The 14,848-nt window shown below is 39.5% G+C and overlaps 1 protein-coding gene across 5 annotated transcripts in view; it reads right to left on the bottom strand.

The window, feature by feature from the left end:
• The window catches only part of KIAA1328 (KIAA1328 ortholog), a 176,705-nt gene that overhangs the window by 38,593 nt on the left and 123,264 nt on the right, over nt 1-14,848 (bottom strand). For all 5 annotated transcript variants that reach the window (XR_008447657.1, XM_054053605.1, XM_054053608.1 and 2 more), the window contains one exon: nt 3,389-3,573. Coding sequence is in view for 4 of the 5 variants with exons in the window: in XM_054053605.1 (XP_053909580.1) it covers nt 3,389-3,573 (185 nt within the window). In the remaining variant the exon portion in view is untranslated. The remainder of the gene's footprint in view (nt 1-3,388; nt 3,574-14,848) is intronic.

The raw sequence follows: 14,848 nt of genomic DNA, 5'->3' as shown, positions 1-14,848 counted from the left end.
GATCCTAAGTCCCTAAGAAGCTACATTAGAGAACCTACTGAAAAACAAACACTATACAGCAAAATCAGCCCCTGGAAAAATACAGATTCTAAGAGCCAAAATAATTCTCCTTCTCTGGCTTTTTCCTTTACATATGGAAAGAAAAGCTATGTGAACTACACAATATTATGCAGATGCTATGTCCTCCAAAGAAATACAAAGGGAAAAATAGTTCTTTCTTTGTTTCAGTGCAGAGGTATTTCAGGAACGTGTGAAGAGGGATTTTAAACAGTAATGCTGAGCTATAAAGTGCCCAATATTGCAGAGTGCAATAGATAGAATCTAGTTCAGTTTCCCAGCCCAGGAGCAAAATTTTCCAAGGCAGAAAGGAAGAGAAACACACATTTCTGTACTTGAGTGCTTTTTAACTGGACAAGTTGTTAGATTTTAGTACAAATTGACATAGCTGCTGGTGACACCAATAAAAACAATTTACTACTGAAAAGATCTAAGACTTGAGGATTGCTTCGTTTGCTTAAAGTTTTGCTGGTAAAACTAAAAAAGTTTGGCTACAAGACAGAAATACCTGCTAAACCACAGGAATAAAAATTAAGGAGCAAACAAAAAGCAACAGTGAGAGAATAAAAGCTTATCACCTAAGTTGATCCAGTAGGCTTCTACCCTGAAAAGAGGGTAGTGTCCCTTTCACTTCACAAGGTGATGAGACCAGGTTAACAATACTCTTCTCCCCATTACTGCAGGCAGAAAGGAAAAGTGCATTTATTAGGAAATCACTCTTTCCAAACTCACTGCTCTCACAGTAAGCGAGCAGTGGCCAGTAAAGACTTCCACCATTACAGCATTGGAATGGTTTCCTGATTAATCAATCTAACTTCTCAAAAATAAAAGAAAAAGAAAAAAAAAAGGAAAACAAAATCTAAGAAAACAAAGGCAGCTGAAGAAGACAACACAAAAATCTGGTGCAACTGCCTATGTTGCTCTGGAGGGACATCATATTGAGCTCTGAGCTGCTTGGTCTGCTGTGTACACCTACCATTCCCAGTGGTACAAGGGGATCACATACAAAACCCAAGGGCCCACATTAGCATTGCCACTGCACTAAAGCATGCTTTCAGACACTCCCCGTTCTGTAGAATTTACAATTCAAACAGACAAGACAGATCAAGGCATGAGAAAAATAAACCTCTGTAGTGATACGTTCATATCTGACTCCAAGAAGTTTTCAGCGAACCTGTTCCTGTGCACAGTATCCAGCACTGATGTTTTACAGACTAAAAGTCCACTTTAAGGTATGTGGCTAAATAACACTAAGTTTCACCTCTTCGGACATCACCATGTTGATTCCACTCCCCTTCCTCACACAGCACGGTTTACCCAGTATTCCGTTATGTCCTGCAGTAGGAGGATGACTTCCTATCTACAGGTACCGACCAGTGCCCAAGACAACCCTGCAGGCTTGCTGGTTCAGTGCTCTGGCACAGTTGGGCAAATATTGTATGTTACAGAAATTGCCCCAGAAAACAGTGATAATATTACTTGTTTTATTTTTTCAAGATGCTACATAATTGCTTCCTAAAAAAAAAAATATTCTGAAGCAGAAATCCCAGGTCAGCAACAGGCGGGAGGATCCAGCCAAAGCAAGGACAGAGACAGATAAGTCCAGAGCTAACTACAATTAAAAAACCTTGACATTGTACCCTGGTGATACCCAAAGATTGAAAAAACACATTACAAGTATGTGTGTATGCTTGTTAAAGGAGTCCAAACATATAACAGAGGGAAGCCAATTAAAAAGGTACTAAATACAGAAGACTTCAACTTCAGTGATTAGTGCTAGGTAATTTGCCTTGTGATAAACAAGCCATTCAAATCAGTAATAGACCTGAGGTTGTTCCACAGCTTGAAAGCATTTCTCTCAACTTTATCTGGTATCACAGCAAGTGCCAGTGTTTATAAGTTAAATTTTGCCATGCAGCTCTACATCTTCAAAGCTAGCAAACCCAGGAACTGTTTGCAAAAGATACCCACCATCTTCAGACATTATGCTGACCGCTACAATTACTAAATCAGCATAGGTGCAGCTCCGTTGCTATGTGCAATAGCCAGATGCAGCTTGTAACTTCTCCTAAGTACTACAAAATGAAATGAATGAATGAAGGGGAGGCTAGGTCGGTGTTTTTTCCCCCAAACCTACAGAAAATAAATTACTTTTGGGGGACTATCCCTATCCAAGGAACAAAACCCATCATCCAACTGTGAAAAATCTCAATTTCATCACTGCAGTACTGAGAAGGAAGGGGGAGAAGGAAGAGGAAAAGAGAAGAAAAAAAATAATGATAGCTGAAAAAAACATAAAAGAAAACCATCAGTGAAAATTGCCCCTGAAACTTTGCAGAATTGTAACGGCTTTCTCTTGCTTAAATTGATTGGTGTAGCAATGTTATAAAATGACTATTAGGATTCATTGTGCACAACAGAAAGTGTGAAATGTCAGCAGACTATACAGCAAAAGTAATGGGTCTTGAACCCCTGTTAGTCAAAAATGATTTTGTTTCAAATTAGAAATTGATTTTTTTGGACACAAGCCCTTTACAGGCTTCCAACTTTTGTAGCTGTGCCTTGGAAGAGATTAACCTCAGCCACTGTTTGGGTCCAGGCTGATGATACCCTTTTGAAAGTTTCTTCACAGGGACTGCTTTTTAATGTTGGTACGGTCTTAACCAATAACACAAGTTATTTGTTCCTTTGAGAACTGCACCACATTTCTTCTCATTTTGCCATTTTCTTTATTTTTATGCTGACACATACAGCAAACTGGCTGACAAGTTAAAATAAAAAAAAGCTAGCTCATAATTGAACCAAGGATTATGTTCAAGGCTCAGCACTGAAACATCCAAGCTGCTTTTGTTCCCAACCCTTTCTCCTCCTAAGAAAGACGGCTTCTCAGACCCGTAAGTGGAGGTACTAAGCTAAGAGCAGGATAGATCCTAGCTGTACAGACAGCCCTGTGTGGCAAAATATCAGGCTGTGATGGTGAAGCCATTAATTGGGGAGGAAAAGAATGTGAAGAAGAGTACGTTTCAAGAGCAAGCCCCACTGCACTTATTCACTGCTTGCTGCTAAAGGAGAAAATCGTTGAAGTAGCTTTTTAAGGTTAAAGGGCTATTTTTTCCCTTCCATGGGGAACACCAACCAAGCCTTATTTACAAGGCTTTCTATGATTTTTATTACTTTAAATGTAGCTACATTCTCTTGATTTTTAAGCAATTTCCGATCCTCTCCCTCTAACCGTGCATTTTACTAATATACTCTTGGATATCTATATGGAACTTCTAAATGCCATCAGCAGCACACTCGTGGCCCTGCAATATGATATGCCACCCCTTACCTTTCCTTGACCTGGCATCTTCCCTTTTGGTTTGCATCAGAAGGGTTCTTCCATCTTGCACATTTGCACCAAAACCAACTGCTTTCCTCCCTGAACTGCTACCACCACTGTTCCTTGGTATTCTGGAGCTTCTGCTTATTGGAGGTGTCTTCAGAAAATAATCTTCATGTTTCAGCATTGGTATACTGCACAGAAAGAAAGATCACACTATTACATGATGTATTCAGCCCTTCTAACACTGCACCCAGCCCCTTCCCCGAGTTTCAAATGACAAAAGCCTAGCCATCATGCTGCTGGTTGAACTGTTGTTGAATCCATTTTCAATGTCTGAAAGCAGGATGTCCAAGGATTGAAGAGCTGCTAAGCTACTTTAGCAGGACTCTTTGGTTATCTCCAGCTGGCAGCACTCTGACAACTACACTTGGAGTTTTGTAGTATTTGGCACATTTCCTAAAGCATAAGGTCCTGGATTCCCTTAGTGGTTAGGACAGGATAAGTGGGATGAAGATAAAGTGTTCTGTCCATCACAGCAGAGCAAGGTGGAGCAAGGTTGGAAGAAAATGTAACTAAAAAAATATGTTCACTTACCTAGGATAAAGAAGAAAAACAGAAGAATATGTGAAAACTGGAGCCATCATTTGCAGAAGGGAAGCAGATGATATATCAAGAAGAAAAGGGATGAGAGGAAACAAAGAGAAGTGAGATGAACAAAGAGAGTAACTAGTAAGCAAGATAGAGAATGTATAAGGAAGATGGTGCAAGACTATATGGTACAGCAAGTGCCACAGCTTTGGTAGAGTAAGAAAAGAGAAAGCTAGCAAGAACGAGTTCTGCACAAGATCATACATAGTGAACTGATCTAGGATAATTTGCTAGGATGCAAATTTGGTAGTGTAGAGCAAGCATGACTGCAGTTTCTGCAAGTATAGGCAACTGCAAAACATTTTTGGCAGCTAGGAGTTTATGGAGACCCATCTCTCAGTAAAGGCAACCTGTCTGTTTCAAATATTGCTCTCCGGTAAACAACTACTGCTTTAAATGAGGATTCCCAACATGCATGCGTCATTAGTCCTAAGACCATTATAAAAATCAATTAAAAGCATAAAAAATTCTTTGCATTATCCACATGGAGGAATACAATTAATCCCAAGACTATAATGCTCTACTTTGGGGGTGAAATACAGCTTTCCTAAATTAACAGAACTTTATACTTTTTCCTGTTTAAGCACCAGTTTTACTCGGGCAACCCAAAGACTGTCACCACGTTCGTATTAATTGGAACACAGCTTTGTGGAGGCTGATTCACAAGAACCTTTTACCTAAAGATTTACACCACTGAAGTTACGGTACACCTGAGGAAAAAGCAGATATCCGATCCTTCCATAGGAAAATGATAGCTAAATTAAATGTTTCAGATCAATGTGCTGTATAAGCCATTGTTTAATAGGGCCCACTGTGCCTGTTGGACAATTAGTATTACTCCTGTATTATTAATGCAGAACATTATATAATGGCTTATGACCTATAATAACTGGCTGAAGTGTTGGATAAAACTTCTCTGAATAACCTCCGTTTACTTTAGGCCTTCAAACTATGTGGCAACTGGTAATATTACAAAGTGTTATTAAAATTTACCATGGACTAAATTAGTCTTATTTGAATTATATGAAATTATTAACCTACTAATTCTGGCAACCTGGAGTACAGCAAGAGGTGGGTTTGGACCCTAATTGCTGTTTAAAGAGGCTTAAAGGTGTAATACTTGACCAGAGTTCTCTGATAATACAGGACTTGATATTCCATCTGCCTGTACATGGATGATGAATAGCAATTATAAACACTGAGGTTGTCATTATTTAGGTGCTTTCTGGGTTTCTGAAGTACATTTAATTACAACCTACATATCTTCTGTGAAGACTGTGACCTTTGGCTTGTAGATGAGGAGACAAGTACTCTGCTGGTTAACTGTGATACCTTTTACATGGTGCTGTTACTTCTAGAATACCGAGTTCTGGTTTAAATAACACTATGACAGAGGCAGTTGAAACAGAAACAGACACTAACAAGTTGTTACAGAAGTTAAGTTACAAGGAAATAAGAAAAACAAGCATATTTGAATTTATAGCTCATTAAATTGATTAAAGCCTAATTAATTCTTATGTTTTAATAAAAGAAAGCTAATGCTCAAGTTTCGCTTAAGCAAGGAGACAGAGTCAAATTCTAAAATGGCAATCAATCCAAAACACGTGCAGACCAAGGAAGGCAAGGGATAACGCAGACAGATACAAAAATTCAACAATTAACAAAGTACCGAAATTAAACAAAGAAAATGCAAGGAAAAAAAATAATCTATTTCACAACACAGTTACTCTTCACGTGTGGAGTAATCGTTAAAATTAATGCTGTGACTATTGCAACCTGGAAAATTTGAAATATATGGTCCAAATGCATCAGTTATGTATAGCTAGAGACATTAAGTGACAAAATAAGTCTTTCTCTGTTTTCAAATTCAACGATCCACCCTATCATTCAAACACAGCACAGTTAGTAGGACTTCCTGCAGGGCACCACAATATCCAATGAATTTTCATGTTATTCCCTGAAACTATGCAACAGAGAAGACAGTCTAAATAAAGACCTTATTAACCTACCTAACCTACAAACTGAGGCAGTAGTTGTAGAGTAGCATCATCAGAAAAAAAGCGAGTCTCAGTACTGCTGCCTCCTTATGAATATAGAAGTATATCACCAACAAAGGAAAACACACCTTGAACGTTCTTTCCATTTTGCCTGAGCCTCATATCGCGATATCCCTGCTGAGCGTGAATGGCAAATTTTAAATGTCATTCAGGACCCATTGAATACTGCTAGTATTTGCATTCCTTAAAAAGTAGAAAAACATTAACCTTTTGTTTTATTGAATTAAAATGCCATGGAAATGCTGATGTAGTCTTCAGAGACTGAAATACTTTTACAAAGAAGAATAGCTGTCATTTATTAGACACAAAGAACAATTACTTGATAGGATGCTTTCTGACAAAAAGCAGATTGGTATTCTCATCATAGAAAAGGCATTGTAAAAAAACCCAGCACAGACCTCTGAGACTTGAATAATTTAAAGCTGCATTTGGTGCAATTTGAATTTTTCTTTAGGGAGGCAAAGTTAAATACCTTTAATTTGTTCTAATTATTTCAAATTTGCAAGTTAATTATGGCTGATCATTAAATAACAAAAAGGACTATCGTCTCCATAGAGTTTTACCTCCTACCCTCTGCATTACTTAAGCTAGATTTTAGTATGCATGAATTAACTTTCTAAATAATCACACGGTTTGACTAAATGGCTCAGTAAAATGAGCTCTGATCCTCAGAATAAGCATTAATGGACATTAGAAAGGCTATTGGGACCCATGTTACTTACATTATAAGTATTTTTAATGGGGTCTTATTTACTAATCTTTATGTACTATTCAAGTTAGGGCACCATATAGATACATTATTCTGCTTTAATAGAGGAAAGTCAGTTCTTCAAGATACTAAAACAAATGCACATTTAGAGCCAACTAAATTCATTTTTAAATTAATGCAGGAAAGCTCTGATAGAATTTAACTTGTTTTAGCTGCTCACCCTGATGAATCAATTCAACATAATGGTAGCCTTGGTCTGCAAATGGAGTTTTACAGATCTATTGACAACTCCAGCAGCTAAGACTCCTTCCAAGAGTAGCATTTACTATCAGCATGTGTACACCCATGAGGTTTCACCTCTTCCCTGCTCCATACCTAATGCTCATCTGACAGGTTCCTAGTCATCGATCCCAAATTTGGATGCTCACCTTTCACTGAACTCTAGCCTGCCCATGCATTTTTTCAGTGCAGAGCAGTGGCATCCAGAGAACACGACTACATTATAACTAGCCAGAAACCCAAAACGTGAGGCAATTCATGCCTCCAGTATATATGTTCAGCAGATGGCTGACTTAATGGTACCCTCCTGCACCCTGTTGAGGCAAGGGCTTGTGAGTTTAACCATTATCAAACTAACAGATTGCTCTGGTAGGTTACCTCCAAAAGCAAACATGTTGGAATGTTATTTTCCTGTTTTGCAATTTCTGTCTTAAAAATAAAATAATTAACAGTTCATGTGTGCAATCTGCTGCAATTATATCCGGCCAAGAACACATAACACTTAATGATGCAAAACTGGTGATAAGTAGACAACCCAAGCAATACGTTTTTGTAGCTGGAACCTGTATTGCCATTTCAGACGCAGTTTGACAAACAGGCTGAAAATTGCTTTCCTATCCCCAACACTCTGGCCAGGAGAGTTTTCAGCCAGATCAGCTTCCAGAGTCAGCTCAGCATAAAGCAGCAGTATCACAAGCGCTGGGACAAAGAAGAAGGTGTCAATGTATCACAGGATCATCTTTTCAGCAGGGGTCTGAATTTAGATCACTTTACATCAAGTTACCAAACCACATTTTTGAGAACCACCAGTTGCAAAGTGGGACTGTTTAGGAAGCTGGTTGTCTGCATAGCAAATAAAAAAAAAAATATTCACAGGGAGAAAAGAAGGACTGTAGGCTTAGATAAATAGGTCTAAGAAGCAATAACAGCGGTGTCCCGAACAATCACAATTTTTTCAGTCCTCAAGTGTACCGTGTCGCTCTTTGTAGGCCTCAACCTCCAGAACTACCAAGTGCTCCAGATTTTTAAAGTGTTTTTTTTTCCAACAATGTGTCAGGTAGTGACTCCTCTGCTCCTCAAGGCAAAGAAGATAAGAAACTGAGCCCTTGGACAACAAGCTGATCAGGAGAGAAAGAAGAAAACTGGAACCAGTTCCAAAACGCTCAGCTGACTGAGAAAAGGTGACACCTGAAATTAGTGCATACAACCATGTGTGTCTGCTTAGAGCAAATCATGAGGAACCTGACAAGAGGGGTACAGCTTACAGTCCTCCCTACCACACCTACACCTGCAAAGAATCATCCATGCAAATCTAAAGGATGGCTAAGTAAAGGTGAAAGGGAGGTTAAATTGTTGCAGGCAAGGAGGAGAAACACAGCATGAACTTCACAGTAATCTCTCATGCCTGAAGACCATCACCCTTCCGTTTCTCACGACAATAACAAAATAAGCAGATCAACAACCTTAAAAACAGTGTTTTAAACATAAAGCCTATCGTACTGAAACAGAGAGTGCTTGAAAAAACCTAAGCTTAACATTTTTCTCCTCCTTTAAAGATCAGGAAAAATATCCTATTCTAATACAGACCTTGAAGACCACATTCATGCCTAAAGTGAGATTTCAAGGCCCAATTATGAAATCTGGCATTTTGAGGCTTACATTAGATGCATCAGCATGTTAATCACACTGCTGGGATCCACTGCATGTTAATAAGAAACAGCTGCTCTCCTTTCTAGAGAGCCTGTTCTTTTGTGGTTTTGAGCTCACAGAATTGTGGAATGCTTTGGGTTGGGAAGGTTACCTGGTTAAAGGTCACCTGGTCCGACCTCCCTGCAACAAGCAAGGCCATCTTCAAGTGGATCAGCTTGCTCAGGGCCCTGTCAAAAGTGATCTTGAATATTTGTTTCCAGAGATGGAACATCCACCACCTCTCTGGGCAACCTGTTGCATTGTTCTACCACCCTCCTGGTACAAAATGTCTTCCTTCTATCTAGCCTGAATGTCCCCTCTTTTAGTTTACAATCATTAGCCCTTGTCCTGTCACTAGAGGACCTCTGAAGAAGCCTTTCCACATCTTTCTCAGAAGCCCCCTTTGAGCACTGAAAGGCCACAGTAAGGTCTCCTTAGAGCCTTCTCTTCTCTAGGCTGAGCAATCTTAGCTTTTTCAACCCTTCTTCACTGGAGAGATGGATGTTGCAACCCTTTGACCATGTTTGTAGTTATCCTCTGGACCCACTCCAACAGGTCCATGCTGGAGATCAAGCTATCTTCTTTCTCACATGTTTTTCTAGGCAAAACGCAGGAGGACAGGGACAGGTAGGGGAACATTTCAGCAGCCAGCAAGAGTTCTGGAACTGAAACATAAATATTATCAGATCTGCTTATAATGAAAGGATTCTGTCATAGAAAATAGAAAGTGACTGCCTGCAATCTATGTGTTACTAGGCACTCGATATATTGCTGGGGCGCAGTGCAGAGCTTTCATACTTCACGGTCCTCTTCAGGCTCAGAGCCATCAAATCAAGTAATGCTTGTGGCTGTATCAGGTTTCTCTGTTTTGGGTTTTTTTTCCACATTGAGCTGTCTCTCTTGGACGTACTGCATTTCGAGGAGTTATACTGGCCACCATACTAAAAACTTTTCCACATATCAAGCTGTCCCAGGGTACACTAATCCATAGAACAGCTTTTCCAAAACACTCAGAGACCAGTTCCTTCCCCATTCTCACAGCAAGTGGCGCTCAGATAATTTCACTAGCAAGAATTGAGGTCACATACGCTCTTAATTAGCAATGACCTATTAGATCATACCAGCCATAGGTGAAACCCTGGTCTCACTGAATCAATCAAAATACTGCCTTTATCTTCAATGAAGTCAGGATTCACTTAATACACACAGTTAGAGGTCCATTTGTAGCAACTACTAAGCTAAATTCCACCTAAAATTATATTCATGCCTTCCCTTTGAAGCTCTGTCCTCGTTCTGCTTTAATTTAGCAATATTTCAACTCCCTACCAACACCTTTCCCACATATCTTCCTCTTCCTAATAAACAGCAAAATGAGCTCTGATCACTTTTTTCTCTTCTCTTCTGAATCCGAAGAAAAATCCAGCATAATGTTTTTCAGATAGTCACAGAGAAATGGCCACAGAAAACAGACTGGCAAAGCTTTAGCAGGACAAAATGCTGTGATTGTGTGTTTGGCCTTTCTTATAGAGCAGAGCAGCTGTCGTTCCAGCAAGCAGTGCTGTCAGCCTTCACAAAAGAAAGTCATGTAAATGTCAAGTCATAGGTATAAAAACAATCCTTCAAAATAGTGTCTGTATATCTGAAAAGCCTGCCTAACTGTCACCAGTGAAAGCATCATAAAGAATGATGCAAAAGCCTGTTTAGGACAAACAAAGTTTTTGAACTAAATCCAAACTCCTCCAGTAGACCAAACCATGTCACACTCTCCTTCAGAAGGGGAGTCACATGGTCTTCAGCAATGTGCATGCCTGTCTTAGTGCCTTACCCAGAATCACTACTGTACGGCTGAGAGTCAGCCCCATTCACAAAGTGCCCATCGAAATGCCATAAGCAAGCTACCTCCCAAACAAACATCCCCCAAATTAGACTGCAGTTTAGAGGTGACAAAGACACAGAAGAACAATGCATCATCCCTTCTCAGCTGGGCTCACCCAGAACAAAAGACTTTACAGTATGTGGGCTGCACTGCAAACCAGGCTGTCACTGAGCTGTTGCTGCAGAGATAGCTCTAAGTGCACAGGTAACTGCCTGCTTGGTGCAATAGTCTTTCTGGTTTTAGTACATAAGCACTCTCTCCTCCATAGGAGTTTTCAGACAGGCTGATAGGTGTTGATAACAAGAGCTTTCAGTAAATGAACAGAAATTGCAAAAGCCCTTTTTCTGATCATGGATCACATCATGGAGCAATCATTTGCTAGAAGTAAGTGACAATATAGCAAAGGACGCAATAAGAGTTGGAAAGCAGGTAGTCACACGGTTTCCAGTGTGCCCTGCTAACAAGGCATTTTGAAGAGATGCCTAATTAGAGCAGCAGATATTTGAGACTGCACTCTTGTGTGCACATATTAGAAACAGTCATATGCACAGAAGAATTTCAGAGGATCCTGTAGTGCCTACATGCAGACAGAAGAGTCATAAAAGACATAACATCTACAACTGGTCCTGTTCATTGACAAAGTTGCACCTCATAGGTGCTAACTTTCAATACTAGCAATACTGGCACGATAAACTATCATCCCTGATTTCTAAGTGAGGAAATAAAGGAATCCAAAGCTACAAACTTCTCATGCTGATAGCACATAAAATTAAACCACTAAACTGGGCACATACATGTAGTCCTAAGAATCCTGAGATGACCTTCCAGGTCACTGAAAGCTCCCCTGATATCAGCAAACACATTGCAGGATACACCTTTCATAAATACATCAAATTCCATAATAAACACAATTAGAGGTTTTATCTTCCCTGTTCTTCTGAGGCTGTTGTCCTTGAATCTGATTTCACTAAAGATTAAGAACCATTACAACTGAAATTAACATTAGAGCCCCCTTACAAGACCCATCTTTTTGCATGAAATTTCTGTCCTCTTATTCTAATCGTCTTTATCTGTATGACATGATGATTGAATCAAGCATTTTAAGCGCAGATTACTATCAGCTTTTAGGGTTATATAGGTCTATTAACATGGAAGTCTTACAAATCTTGGGACTAGTGAATCTGGAGACTGTAATGCCACTCCTATCCCAAAAAGAACACCAGAGGCTTAGTGTATTTACACAAGCTTAGTCCAGGTAAAAAGCACAGCTCTATCATGATACCAACATGTCACTTCACACTGCAATGGCTCCCCACCTAAATACAAACCTGACTTGGGGTTTGATTCTTATTTTATAGTGATCAAAATGAACAACAGGCTAGAACACAGCCAGGTTTGCAACTATAACTGTACATGGCATCCTAAGTGCTCTCATACTAGGTAGGACCTTTTAAAATGGTGTCATACATTATCGCACAACTGTTGGAAACACACCTCCTCCTGATGTATCTTTACATTTTGATGGCCTTTTTTCCATGATTAACTCACATCTGTGGGAAACGTTCACACTATGATTAAGGAGTATATTAATGATTCACTACTACACTAGTACTCATCTATATTATATTGCTTAGTAAAATGAAAACACTGAGATGGTTTATTGATCTGCTTTTGAAAAAAGCTTATAACCCAAAAAGAAGTACATAGACAAGTTAGACTTCGGACTTTACTCAAATTACTGGATTACTACGCCCAAAAGACACAGATTTGACAACGTAGCTTTTGGTAACAATTTAAAATACTGCTTCTGGACACTCCAATTGCCTTGACTCCACCAAAGTTACATATTTCATAGAGTGTGTTAGAAGGCAAGTGACTGAAAAATCAGGTGTTTATTGCAAGTACAATACACACTTAGATGCCTTAGATACATACATTAGATGCCTAAATGATGGCAAACTGCTCTAAAAACCTTGGCCTGTGCCCACAAAAAACAACACACTAAAGATTTCCATTCAGTACATGGATTTTAAGTGAATGTGACATCACCACCAAATATTGACTCAACCAGGATGTTTACTGAACAGATTCAACACTTTTTTGTACTACCACTTTCAGGAAATAAAGGGACATAAGAGAATTGAAACCACACAGAAACCATTGCTTCACTAAGAGGCACATATTGGTACACTCTGATGTCCTGTATCAAGGGAAGAGAACCTGGCGCACTGTTGTGTGCAGTAAAGCTAAGGAATCTGCCCAGTCTCTGGGCTGCTTGTTCCCTGTCCCCAGAAACTGAACATGGCAAATATCTGTACTTTTTGTAGTCCAGATACAAGCGATTCTTGCTATCTTACAGCTACAGCCATTGACGTTAGGACTTGGAAGTCTACTTTTGGACAAGTTTGTTACAACCTGTTTGGAAATATCTGTCCAGAGCTGCTGCCCTCAGTGCCACTCTGAGTTGGGTTTTGACGCTTGCATTATTTGTGTTGCTGAACCACCTCAGCCCGACTGAGCCTACAGACAGTAAATAAATTTAGCCCATCTCTCAGAGACATGATTTTCTCAAAAAGAACGCAAGATATAGATGGAGATTAAGGGAGCACAAAGTCAAAAAGAAAAAAAGGATTAGCTACTCATCGATCAAACAGAAGGGCATGTAGTTACACAAAGAGATGAAGCCTGGCACTATTGACAGAAGACTGAAGATACTTGCATATTGTTTTGTTTCAAACTCTTGTGTGTGCTAGAAACCATATGTAAAAATTTCTACACAGAAAAGCTGATGGCTTGTCACTACAGTTGACTTATAATACTTCTCTCCCTCGGTCACCAGTGGTATCTTTTGAATACAGTTTAGATTTTAGGTGGATTTAGCAAGCAGAGAACATTGTTGTGGTCAGTGAAAAGTGATGCATTAGTTTGAAACTCATCAAATTAGAATTGAGGGTGGGGAGGAAAAAAAAGCATTCAAACTCTGAAAAGTCTCTGATAAAACTCTGAAAAAAATCTTGTTTCCCCAAGAAACAAGGGCTCAAAGAGGTAAGGTGTGAAACAGAAAAGACAGACAGAATAGAGGGAGACAGAAGTCACCATGACATGACTCAGTGGTTCCAAAAGCTAGAAAGAATTACGGAATGTGGCAGGAGCATATGGCTGAAGAAGTAAAGCTGAGAAAGTGGCAAAAAAAAACCAAAATAAGAAACAGCTTTGTGACTTTCAGCCAGAGCCCTACAGACTGATACTGTACACCATCGACCTTTAAAGGAGGGTTTCAGAAAAGCAGTGGTAATAAGATCTGAATAAGCAGCCAAGACACTAATTTGGAAAACCTATTTTGAAGGAGGGGAATGAATATTGAGCAGTCAAAGAAGTCAAGATGCAAGATGAAGGACTATAGCAAGTGGGTGTTTTCACTGTTGCACACTGAGGTATGTGTTTGCTGCAAAGGAGAAGGAAGCTGCAAGAGCTGTCAGCAGCCCAGATGCATATGGAGAAGGAAAGTGACCCTGAGGTTACAAGTCTGAGTGACAGGGAGGATGTGGCGTTATCAAAATCAGAAGTGAAGAGAGATTTGGAAGAAAAAGTAAGGAGTTCTGTTTTGGCCAGATTAGGAATGATCTGAAGGCAAAACAACCAGGATTATCTGTCAGGGAGGCAGTCTGATATGCAAGACTAGACAGAACAGAGCAGAGGGTTTAAGAGTTATTGGCAGAGAGATGATAGCCAAATCCGTGTAACTGGATGTTTTCATCCAGGGACATGGGTACAGAAATCTCCAGGCAAATCAAGGACTGACTAAATCCCTTCCCTACCACCTCACAGAGGTTCCTACCTAGTTTCAAAAGAAATTATCTAAAATAGTGCTGCAAAAACATGCATAAAAAAACCTGTCTCTCCATAAAATCTAAAGATCATACTGTTTCTAAAATTAGGGCAACCACTAAATGAAAGTTAACCCGAACAATAACTTTAGCTAAACTTCAGGTCACATGCATTTAATATAATGAGATGAAGAATATGAAAAGGCCATTCATAATGGAATTCATCGAGCTAGGAATGCCATGCTTAGCTGCCTTATAACATATAATTAATGATCCTATAAAAATCCAGCAGTACGAACTCTCCTGGCTGCCCGCAGAACTGTTCTTTATGCTGGGTAGGGCAAGCAAGCATCTGCTTCCACAAATACTGCCCTTTGAGAA

This window comes from Cuculus canorus, chromosome Z (assembly GCF_017976375.1).
Source record: "Cuculus canorus isolate bCucCan1 chromosome Z, bCucCan1.pri, whole genome shotgun sequence".
In the NCBI taxonomy this organism is placed as follows: Eukaryota; Metazoa; Chordata; class Aves; order Cuculiformes; family Cuculidae; genus Cuculus; species Cuculus canorus.
This window is presented reverse-complemented; position numbering and strand designations above follow the sequence as displayed.